The 12,453-nt window shown below is 38.5% G+C and overlaps 1 protein-coding gene across 1 annotated transcript in view; it reads left to right on the top strand.

Moving 5' to 3' along the window:
- Window positions 1–11,780, top strand: part of INSRR (insulin receptor related receptor) — a 46,058-nt gene extending 34,278 nt beyond the window's left edge. Inside the window, exons 12-21 of the mRNA XM_072428682.1 lie at window positions 912–1,048; window positions 1,737–1,905; window positions 2,792–2,900; window positions 4,790–4,860; window positions 5,286–5,515; window positions 6,082–6,192; window positions 6,370–6,529; window positions 7,406–7,535; window positions 8,248–8,382; window positions 8,937–11,780. Of these exons, the coding sequence (XP_072284783.1) occupies window positions 912–1,048; window positions 1,737–1,905; window positions 2,792–2,900; window positions 4,790–4,860; window positions 5,286–5,515; window positions 6,082–6,192; window positions 6,370–6,529; window positions 7,406–7,535; window positions 8,248–8,382; window positions 8,937–9,276 (1,592 nt within the window). The 3' untranslated portion in view covers window positions 9,277–11,780. The remainder of the gene's footprint in view (window positions 1–911; window positions 1,049–1,736; window positions 1,906–2,791; window positions 2,901–4,789; window positions 4,861–5,285; window positions 5,516–6,081; window positions 6,193–6,369; window positions 6,530–7,405; window positions 7,536–8,247; window positions 8,383–8,936) is intronic.
- The last annotated feature ends 673 nt before the right edge of the window (window positions 11,781–12,453 follow it).

Raw genomic sequence — 12,453 nt, 5'->3', positions numbered from 1 at the left:
GATACAAAAATCTTTTATGGGGCATATCCTTGCATACAACATGATATAGATGATCTAGATATCAGAATAACCTGTTAGGGTATAAAACCAACAATCACTAAAGCAATCCATCACAGGTAATGATAGCTAATAGATATTGGCTGCTCACCGATTTGGGTGTAATCATCTAATCGGGTAAACTCCTATCTCATGCCTATGGCTTTCTTATTTTTACTATTGAATTGCGTGTTCTGTGGCAAAACTGACAATCGGGGGTTTTGATAAAAAAAAACACCTCTAAATGCCATATTTCCTTTGGAGATCTCCAAATATCCTTAAGAATGGGAGATTTGGTCTGATCGCTACTCTACTACTTTACGGCATATTTATAAATCTGTATCACCTACATTTGTAACAAACTTATTGAGGACCATTCTGGTCTGACGCAGCCTTCTCCAGGCTTATAAATATTAAGATGTCCATTCTATGAAAAAGGGAGAAAAAACAAGAGGTGCCCCGCTGCATCCTCCCCATTCAGAAATGATTGTTCCTGGCAGTCAATAACATTGAGACCGCTATACAGATGGTAGATTTTTTTTTTTCCCCAAGACAATCATGAATGTTCTGTATGAATCTAGCATTTGTATATAGTTTAATAATGATAGTATGAGCATAGAGAAGAGCCAGGTTCAATAGATAACGAGTCAGAGAATTCAGCTTTCAACAGCCTAATGTCTGGGTTAGCCAAACTGTCACCCTCAAGTGATGGTTAAAAAAAATTTGTATACTATCTCTCGTGACCCTTTACACCCTTTGTTTTACCTACCTCAAACTGGAAAATGACTGCAAAATATATACTGTTTACATACACTGCACGATACTCCTGACATTGCTATGCCAAGTGAGTGAACATTTGAATTTTTTCCATACAGCCCTTGCTGATAACATTGCTGGTAATATATCATGGCATGCCGCTGGGCATAATACCATCTTTATGAAGTGGGAAGAGCCACCCAATCCCAATGCATTAATCCTGAAATACGAGATCAAGTACAAAAGTGAAAACGAGGTAAGACTGAGTTGGACTGGGGGGAATTAATAATGCCAGGAATTTAAGGTTTTCCTAATCCCCATATATATTTACCTGTAGCATTTTGTGTTTTTAGTTCTGTTTTGTAGACTGTAACTATGTTTAGATAATGTTTATTTTCATTGCTCCAGCAAATAACCCAGCTCTTGTCTACTCTTGGCATAGGACAGTATTATTCTTTCTTCTTCCATGTATTGATTCCTGTTTCATTGAAGTGCATAAAACTGTGTATGTGTGTGTATATATATATATATATATATATATATATATATATATATATACAATTTAGTCTTCTAGGTTTAATAAAAATGTCAAAATCTGTTATTGGCTTCCCTAACCCCTCTACTGGGGGACTGACTGATCCAAAAATCGGGTCACTTTTTCTCCATATGAACTTGACCTGGGAGAAATGGAATCCTATTCAAGCTTTGTCAAATAAATGTTCATCATATCTAGACTAGACATGACACATTTAAATAACTTGAAATAATTCTATGCCAATGATTTAGTGAGAAGAGTACCAGAAATGGTTTAGGTATGTTACTACATACATTTTCAAACGTAGAATTTTGCAAGATCATTTGGATAAAAACTTGTCAAAGTAATCAAAGTACATCCATGTTGTTGTTTTTATCTGTATACGATTATAAGGGTCACACTTTTTCAGGAAGGTCCATCGACAGTCGTGTGCGTTTCCCGCCAGAAGTTCAAAAGGAACAAAGGCGTGTACATCAACGTAGCCAAGCCTGGCAACTATTCTGCTCGGATTAGAGTGACATCCCTGGCGGGCAATGGGTCGTGGACAGAGCCTGTTGTATTCTCAGTCCGGCATCCAGGTAAATTTATTGTATTGGAATGGGGATAGATTTTCAGGATGACTCATAATGTTTTCAGTAAGTGGTGCCAAAATGTTGTGTGGTCGCACATTGGTTCCTCTCCGTTACATACATCTGGAAGCAGCTGTATTCTTTTTTCCATAAGATACCCAGTGGCTGTACAGAAACAGCACCAAATAAAAGCATACACTTATGTTTATAGTGCTAGTGGCACTTTCAGATCCAAAAGATGGCTTTAATGATCTGCAAGCTGGTCAGTTAGGATCTGGCTTCCCTGATTGGAGCCCTTATTTTGAAACAAAATTGAGTTTGAAAAATGTTTCACCACTGCAGTGCCCCCTCTTACTGCTGGGTCCCTGAATTCCTGCACTTCTGTCTCTCCAGTTACCAACCTTACATAGATTTTTTTTTTCTACGCTTGTTTGCTGCCTACCCTGATTTTCAGTCTCTTCGTTATATTTCTTTGTGCTGCACTCCTTGCTTCTCCCATCTGTACAGGTGTGTCCAAAGGCTACAACCTGGTGCATGGAGCTCTGGTGAACGTTTTGGTGTGTGGCCCTTTTAAAGGCTCTTATCTTCTGTGCTGAGGGTCCAATACCCAGTGTAAATTTGTCTCTCCAAATGTTCTCTGTGCATTTCAGTGACACTGTTGCCATCACAACTGTCGGCACTGCCCTCAGTGGCAGGTGCATTTACTAACCATACCCCTTAATATGTGCAAATGTTTAAAATAATCAAAATTATGAAGCAAAAGTATTCGATGTCCCATTTAAGTGTGCCGAAACAAGCACCACAATGCAATCCTTTCCAGACTACAGGGGATATTTATTAACATTTTGCATGAGAAGTTTTAAGATAAATAAGGTGGTTTATTTTGTCTCCACAGAGCAAGAATCCTCAGAGAACTTTTATCTTCTTCTCAAAGTTATGCCGATTATTCTCCTGCTAATCATAGCCTGCCTGGCTTCCTTTATCTTCCTCTACAACAAGAAGGGGTGAGTCCATCTTCTAACTGTCTAAAGCACTTTGCACTCCAACACAAAAGGCCAGCAAGTAACTGCATTTCAAATATCTTTTGCATAGCTTTTTTTAAATATAGGAAAAAAAATCTTGTGTTTTGGAACTTATCACTTAAATTTAGCATTAAAGTAAGGCTTAACAGAATAATACCAGGTACTTCCAATTATGGAAAGCATGTGGCTCTCCCTCCTATCCTGCGCTGTCACATAAGTCTAGGAGGGGAGTCCATAACCAAAGAGGTAAGGTAGTCCATTCAAAGGACTGTGCATGAAAAGAGGTGAAAAAACTTTGTTCGCCATCACACAGCTTGGTCAACAAACAAGGTGCATTGGGGTGCCATTGAGTGCACCTATGCTTGTTACACACTTTATTGTACCTCGCATGGTATGACGTGGACATTTCTGTGGCCCCTGCACCTGATATCTGTGCTGGCAAGGGACCAGGATGAGAAATTAGGGTGAGTTTGGAGGAAGGGTGCTTGAAGTGACAACCACAGATGGTGCCATGTACAACTCATGAAAACTGAAGTCAAAGTCACCGGTACTCGGAAGTACAATATTATTGCCTTATTGTAAAAGCACTGTCACGACATATCAAAGTTATTGTTTCGGGCTGCGCAGGGTCCCTTCTTAAGTCACTATGTTGCCTTGAGGTCTAAAGCAAGAATCTTGTATTTTGGCGTGCAGGTGACTTCGTCTTCTGTTTTCAGGGGTATATATAAACTTCTAAACTCTGCAGATTACCGTAAATTGAGCTTGCTCACGCCCAGCCCCTACCAACATCCTTTGTGTTCTGACACATGTAGTTTGTTGTCAGTAACCATGTTTATTTTCCTAGAAGAATGTTACAAGGCAAGTACGTGACTATAAAACCGCTCACCCCTTCCTAAATAGTTATTCACAAATAATAATAAACAGAAGCTGTTTACACTTTCTGATCAGCTTCGTTTTCAGAAAATAAATATGAAAATGCTGCCAGGTGGGGAGAAAGTGAAATGATTTTTGTGTATGTGGTTCTGGAATTAGCTGGAACTTTCCCACCTTAGGTAGTGGCTGTGTTTTTATGTTTCTATTCTTGTAAATGTTAAAAGTTATAAATCTACCAAGTCCTCTCCAAGTTTTAAAATCATTGGGTTTATATTGGTCATAAAGAATAGGCAATCACTAAAATTTCATATCGGCTTAAACATGTTTATGAAATTTTGAAAATAATTTTTAATATTTAAAGATTGTTCTCTTTTATTGAAATATTACCTAGTGTCTGTCAACTGATCTAAATTGTCACAGGCTTTCTTTTTTTACTCTCTCTGTTATTATACATAATTACACCATAGTTGCACCACTGCCCCATACAGATATCTTGTATGTTACATACCTGTTCTCTCCCCATAACATGGGTGACCTTAACACCTGTGAAGCTGCCACGTGTACTTTCTGCACCCATAAGTATAACTACATCACCACATTTCATATATTTTATCCTACAGCGCAAACCTTCTCAAACCTTTTTAACCTGGGGGAACCCCTTAAAATAACATTCAGGTCTTCAGGGAACCCCTACTATAATTACTATATCCACAGCTCACAGTAAATGAATATGGTATTCAGTAGGAAGAATCCCTTTTACATTGCTGACCAGTGGAAAGAATGTTACTTGTACAGATAGCCAAAAAGATCAATGGTGTCACCTAAATTTACCTGGGAGACACAAACTGCGCATTGCACTCTCTGTAGGAACCCTGTTTGGGAAACACTGCTATAGGGTGTTCATTTACCCTAGTTTTCCTAGGTCTTACGGGTTTCCTAGGTCCTATAGATAATATGGAGGATATTTCATTGAATGGTTGTTTTGCTTTTCTTTACAGAAAAAATGATGGCTACCCAAATGGGACCTTGTATGCATCAGTCAATCCAGAGTATTTCAGCGCTGCAGAAAGTAAGTATGGGAATAGAAATAAATGCACAAAAAATATTTCCTTCCTCAAGGTGCCTATGTGCCAAGCTTCCAATCATTAAACCTCTGAACAACTTTATGTAGTCTGTTAATAGCCATGTCTATTACTGGGGTTCAAATCAAAAGCAGCATACTGCATCTTGAAAAGGATGCAAACGATGTGTAAATCATCAATTAGAAGCTTAACTTTACACCCAAATTACATTTGTATGAACTCACTAAAATATTGGCTTTAGATCAGTGCTGGGATTCAGGTTCCTTAAGATCTGAACAAAGGTCAACACCTGCTGGGGAAGTATCATATTTTAGGGCATCTTTGAGTCACGTTAGTATTAGGTTGAGTTGCATGCTGTAGTACTAGCCGGCCTGTATCTGCTGACAATGCTGACATTGTTTCTATGCTCTAGTGTACGTTCCGGATGAATGGGAATTCCCAAGAGAGAAAATCACGATCATCAAAGAGCTCGGACAAGGTTCTTTCGGCATGGTATATGAAGGCATTGCCAAAGACATCGTAAAGGGTGAGCCCGTGACCAAGGTAGCCTTAAAGACGGTCAATGAGCTGGCCAGCATGCGGGAGAGGATAGATTTTCTGAATGAAGCATCTGTAATGAAAGCTTTCATTTGTCACCATGTGGTAAGGATACTAAACCCTTTGCATCTGTTTCATTTTACTGTTAACATGAAAGTCTCTATTTATTGAGGAAAACACACATTTCCGTTAGCTGAACCAGAAACAATCACATTTTTGTCAGAAATCACCTTTTTGAGTTTGAAAATGGTCTGGAAAATGATTATAAATGGTCATATTATTGCTTTCTGGGTCTTTGGGGGGGATTTTGCCTAATTTCCGGTGCTGGTAATGTCTGTCACTCGGTCAGGAAGTGAAGTGGAATTTGCCCAAGGGGTGCAAAGACCTGACAGAAAATGCAACCTTTCCATACTCAAAGGTCACAAACTTAAAACTGAAATAAGCTTTTACCTATGTTTAAAAAAAAAAAAGTAAGCATCAAATGTTATTTACTCTATAAATAATTCACCAGTGCATAATCGGTACATGCACAATACGATGACTTGGTCTATTCCCAGATGTCGATCCTTTACTTCTCATTCAGTATAAAGGGAATGGAATGGGGTTATGAAGTTACAGTCCACACATTAGATATTTAGGATGTCTAAAAAATGTGTTTTTGTGCTTGGCAGGTCCGTTTGCTTGGTGTTGTGTCCCAAGGGCAACCAGCCGTAGTCATTATGGAACTGATGACAAGAGGGGACCTGAAGAGCTACCTGCGTTCTTTGAGGACGGAGGAAGAGGTACAGTTTAGTCTTGTCCAAAGGTTGTTGCTTTGTATTAAATTGGATATAGTTGCTTTTAGCAGAACTGTTCCGGCCATAACCATGTAAAACATTCAAAAATTATGATCAGCTCATCCCAAGCATTTTAGCCATTGATGATTGAAGAATTCTCATCAACATTCATTCTCATCACAGGCCAATCAAAATGTGACTCCGCCATCCTTGAAAGAGATGTTACAGATGGCTGGGGAGATAGCGGATGGCATGGCCTATCTAAACGCCAAAAAATTTGTGCATCGAGATTTGGCGGCTCGGAACTGCATGGTGTCTGAGAACCTCACGGTAAAGATAGGAGGTAGGTCGCTGGAAAAAGAGAAGGTCTACGTGAGTTTGATCCATTGCATTATTGATATATAGCCAAAATGTTCACTATGTGTTGAAATAAACTTGTCATTACAAAATCCCCTTTTGGAAATGTTAGGTACTTGGCTTTCTAGCTAATCTGCTGGCTTTATTCTTTGAAGTCTGTGAGCCCCATTAAGTTTGCAGATGAGGTGTTCTGACTTTTTTAGCTGTCCACTTGTTTCCAGGCCAGCGATTCAAACCAGAATACCATCCAGGCAATTAACATTTCTAGAAGTAAGTTAATAACAATGGTTCTAATTATATTTTCACATGACTGATTCCTTATAATAGCTAACCTAACAAAAAATATACTAGTGTATCTGTGGATCATTTATAGATGGATAATGTTAAAGAAAAACAAAGCTGCTCACAATATTTAACAAGCAGAGGGGAGACTATACCCTGTTATTGCATATGGTCACCTTGCAGATGATCTTCCTCCATTACTGATATACCAGGTCTTGGTCTATGCATAAAGATGGCCACCCTGATAGAGGCAGGGCATTTTTTCCTCATTTAGAACCTGCAGATGGGAACAGTAAGGTAGTAACATTCAGTTAGGAGCAGCAGTGATCCCGCTTCCAACCTTAATATATTGCTTGCTTCATTTGTGTGTAGGAAAAAAATCATGTATTTCCTACAGCTGGCAAAAGATTTTACATTGAAGTTTTTAGTCCGTACAGCTACTGATTCTTTGTGCTGATTTACCTTCTCCAAGGTTGCCCATTAGAATCAGAAAAGCATGTACTGATCTTTTTTAAAGCAATAGAAGAACACTTGGTAATTGGCGGAAACATTTATGATAAACCTGAATTTGTTATCCTAGATTTTGGTATGACGAGGGATATCTATGAAACGGACTACTACCGGAAAGGCGGCAAGTCCTTACTTCCTGTACGATGGATGTCTCCCGAGTCTCTTAAGGATGGAATCTTCACTCCATGTTCAGATGTTTGGTATGTATGCTCTGATGACTTATTAAGGAGATGGTTTTAGCATCATTGGAGAAAAGTATTACAGGACCTTTCAAAAAGATCCATGCTTACACCCAGGTATTTTGTACGGACATGTACACCGCTTTTTGCCTTTTCTTCATTTCTGGTATTTTGCATGCTGTGATATGCAGATGGGATTTTGGATAATTATAAGGACAACCATAGGTAATAGTTTTCAGTTGCTGATTTTGATATTTAAGTTCTTGCAAAATGCTTCCTCTGCTGTCCACATACGTCACTGTTTGGCATTGCACCAGAATTGGTAATACAAAGTCCTTTGGTCAGGTCTATAAAATATCCATCTTCCTATAAAGGAACTAGTGAAAAAAAATAACAGGGTCAAGTGTTTTTTAAGGTAATTTCTGCCATGAATATCACAAGGAATATGTGGAATGGTTGCCATTAAATTAGGTGGACACATGCAACAAGTTTCCTGTATGTTTGGTAGTAGGGTGTAAAAGAATAAAACTTTTAGGAGATTTCCTTTGAGAAGGCTGGGGGGCATCTCAAATATGGACAGATTTAAACCTTTCTCCAACTCAATGGAAAACAAATAATTTGGTTTGACTTGAGTTTGAGTTTTAGAATGTTAACATGTTTGCTCGACATGATTAGCTCTAGAGTTCCTTTGCTTTGTGTCACGGTGCTAAAGGTTCTTTTTTTTTCTTTGTAGGTCATTTGGCGTGGTCCTGTGGGAAATTGCTACTTTAGCAGAGCAGCCATACCAAGGCATGGCTAATGAGCAAGTCCTACACTTTGTAATAGACAACGGAATACTGGAAAAGCCAGAGAACTGTCCTGAAAGATTGTGAGTATTCTAAATCTAAAGTAAATATCTACTGGAAAGATCCATAACTTAATCATTTTGGCAGTCTGTTAAGTGCTGATCACAGGTAACTCCAGAAAGAATAAAGTTTGGTTTTTGGATGAGAATCATTATCTGGAAAGCACTTTAGGTTTAACAGTCCCAATGCTAGGACTGCTATTACAATGATTTGGTTCATTCCCAGTTGAAGTTTTCATTGGTTTCCTGAGCCAACAGATCCTCGTTTTAGCTCCTAACTCTTGTTGTGTTCAGCAGGATGTTTCCATCCACCTTTGTGTGTTCTAGCTTTTTCTGTTACATATACATAATTAATAAATAAACAATCCAGCATAAATGGTGGAAACCTGTTGTAATAGTCTTAACACAGAGATCTTAGCAAAAGGATTTCCTGGAAAGAGATGAAACTATTGGGTTGTTCAACTTTCCAGCATTTGCTATTGCACTTAACAATTTTAGGTTTGACTGTATGTATTTGTTTTTTCGTTTTCTTTTAATGGGATGTTGATTACATTTACACCATTACTGTTTTATTCCAGACACAAATTAATGCGATGGTGTTGGCAGAAGAATCCTAAAAACCGTCCGTCCTTCATTCAGATCCTGGAGAGTATTAAAGAGGATCTGAAGCCCTCTTTCCAGGAAGTTTCCTTTTTTTACACCGGATATCGCAAACATCGAGAGTCTACAGAGGTCTCAGACACAGAAGCTGACCAGTGTCAGAAGAACCTTTTGGAAAACCCACCTTCGCCATCCTTCTCCAACTTTTCATCATTATATCGTGTTCAGAAAGACCATGCCTTACAGGTCTTAAATGCCAAAAGGGATTCTAGCTCAAAAAAGAATTTTTACCACATAAATGGAAACGCAAAGCACTGAGCAAGTTTTAATGGCCTGTATACAAACCCATGTGTGTCCCAAAGAAACCACATAGGAATGGCATGCCGTCTCAGAAGATTTTGAACCCTAAGATCTTCACCACGTACATACTTTCAGCACATGAATGCAAAATAATCATATACAAATTCTCACAATTGCAACTGCCAAGTGAAATGACCACACTGACACTCGACAGACTGCTGCTAAGCTGATTTTTTTTATTTTTGGTTACTCAGAGTGTGACGTTTTATTGTGTTTCTATCACATGGACATTTTACCTAGATTCTTATTTGTATTTTATTTCCGAGAGTTGGAGAATAGGTGAACCTCATAGCATGAATTTGCTGACATAGTATTTTTATGCTGTTAAATCAACCGGCACTTTCCGTCTTTAAAACAAGCTGCACTTGTTTTCTAAGCTTCGTAATGAAAGCATTTCATTGTCGTAAGGACCATGGCCAATGTCCTGGAGCTGGGCGACTGTGGGCGTAGGTCCAATCTTTGCACTTGTCCAAGTTTGTTGATTATTTTTATCTCAGGGATGTTGTGTGTTTTATATTATCCAATATGATAATCCTGACTGTCTAGAGTGATTGGTCTGTCCTCGTTGTTTTCAGATCACTCATGTCCTTAAAAAGTTGCTCTGCAAGCAGCTATAAATGTACCATTGACAACATCAGGTGTCATTTTTATATTTTGTGTACATATAGAAAGCTGAGGCTTGCCAGTTAAGTCAGTAAAGGCATCGGTCTTAGCGGGAGTGATTTTAAATGGGCGATGCACACACGTTGAAAAAGAAAGTTGTATCTGGAACTGTGTGGGGAGACTCAGTCTTTATAGGGCTGTCCATTAAATGATTACTTTATTTCCTGTGTATATTCCCACAAATATTTTTTTAAGTGCATTATTTTATCTTGTTGGCTCATAAAGCTTTACAGTGCTTTAGAAATCTTATGAGCAGATTTAAACACAGTGTCAAGAATATCCTAAAGAAACGTCATTAAGTTTGAAGCCACGGTTTGAAGCCACATTCTTTTTATTAGATGCCCAGCATAATATAAAGGTAATGTAGGAGCTTGGCATTCTGTCTAGAATTTTCAAGAAAGACATCATTTTGTCACATAATTTGTGTTGCCACCTCAATGCTGCCAAGGCACTTGATGAAGTTAAAATTTTGCTTTTTGGGTGCAAACCTGGACTGGCAAACCCTAATAACCAACTATGGAACAATGAGATGCATGGTCACCTGCTCTGCTTTAGTAGTTTCTAAATCCAAAAGCAAAGTTACTTTATTTTTAGTGGATCTCTGGACACTTTTTGGATAGAATGGTTTGAATTCATATTCATGTTTTATTGCTATGTGCATTTCATGGGGTGACTTTCTTTACTTTAGGAAAAAAACCCTGATTAGGGAGTTATCACTTAAAATATGTTCTCATTGCAGTGCTTAACCCAGAACTTATATTAAACTCGGTGGGAAGAAATTGTTGGTGGATGGTGGCCCCGTATTGTGACCAAAGTTTTCAGTAACCACCCATAAACAGCCGGTTGGTTACTGAAATGTGCCCCGTGGTGCACCCGGCTAAAAGGGGCCGAGGAGAACACTGCACTGGAAGATCTTTTGGATGATCCTGATGGCCAGCAATGTAAGAGGCATTCTTCCAACTGACCATCATACTAATATACTGTGAGCTGTGGATATAGTAATTATAGGTGGGGTTTCCTGAAGACCTGAAAGTTATCTCAAGGGTTCCCCATGTTTAAAACATTGAGAAACACTGCTCTAACTTCCCCTCTCTATTGACAGCAAAATGTTGATGAAATATGGTGCCAGTTCACATTTACCATCCAGCTAGGATTTCATGTGAACAGATGTTGGTTTTTCATACCTGGGCAGCACCGTTTTAGGGAAAAGGTCTGATACATCTGTGACGTTTAGTAAATTTTTGTCCAAATTTTTTTTTTTGTCAAGGCCGGGGTCCATTGTTGGCTTTTTTTTTTTTTTTTGATCCAGCCCATAGGGTTGCCTATACATGATAGAAAAATGACTGACTGCTTAAACTGCAGTGACAACTATCTAAGCTGACCTGAAAATAATTGAACTCTTCATAGATGTCACGGCCTGTTAAAAAAAAAAAAATTGATAGCATGTCCAGGAATTGAGGAATTGTCTTGGACATCGTTGAGATTGCTGATCATTTTTATATTTCCAGACTTTTATGGTGCTTTCCTAAAGGAACCGAATCTCATTGTTGTTATCCATTTTCTGATATTGTATCGGTTTGAACACTGTTGAACTTTACCCATGCTGTTCTTATTTCCATTGTGATATTATGGTTCTGTTTTATGAGTGCAGCTAGCACGTTTTCCTATATGTCATCATCAATCACGTTAAACTAAGATATTGTACTTTATGCTGACTTCATGGGAGGAAAGAAATATATTTGTAACATCAAATGGCTTCTCTGATACTGTGATCATTTTATTAAAGTTTTAACAACTAACCGTGTAATGATGTGTGTTCCTTTTAAGAAAAAAAGATTTGGATTAAAAAGAAAAATATGTTGGGATTTCCAAAGATTGTATTTCAATGGTTCTCATGCTGCTTCAGTGAATGCATTTTGTGTGGACAGTCAGCTACATCGTTATGCTTCCTTCTTTCTACCAGCGGCCCCAGAATTGTAACCATACTGAGGGCCGACCGGCACCTAAAAAGGAAAAAGGGTTTTTTGTTTATATTTTCAGGATGCGTCTCTCATGAGACTGATGTGGGATCGGGTGACAAAAGAAGACCTAGGAAGAAGAATCCAGAAAACGGCGGTGCTTGCTGTCCAGTCTGGGCCAGGAAGAAGGTAGGCAGGACGGTGCAGGATGGACTGAACTAGGACTGCAGACGGCTTTACACCTATAGGTTAATTTTTTTTTTTTTTTTTTTTTTTATGTATTTATTTTTTTGAAAGTTCCACTTTTGCAAAATGCTAAGTTTTTAACCCTTACATGTTCTTTGAAAAACCTAACTTCTTTTGCTATAGCAAAGATCCAATTCATGGAGTGAACAATGAATCATTTAGGAACCCCCATCCCCATTACTGACCCATAATTTGTGATCGGATGTCCCAACTCTTCACTGACTGACAGCTCAGAATGCTCAGTCCAAAGCCTTGGATTCATTCTTGA

The sequence above is a fragment of the Pyxicephalus adspersus genome, chromosome 12, assembly GCF_032062135.1.
Source record: "Pyxicephalus adspersus chromosome 12, UCB_Pads_2.0, whole genome shotgun sequence".
NCBI classification, from domain to species: domain Eukaryota; kingdom Metazoa; phylum Chordata; class Amphibia; order Anura; family Pyxicephalidae; genus Pyxicephalus; species Pyxicephalus adspersus.
This window is presented reverse-complemented; position numbering and strand designations above follow the sequence as displayed.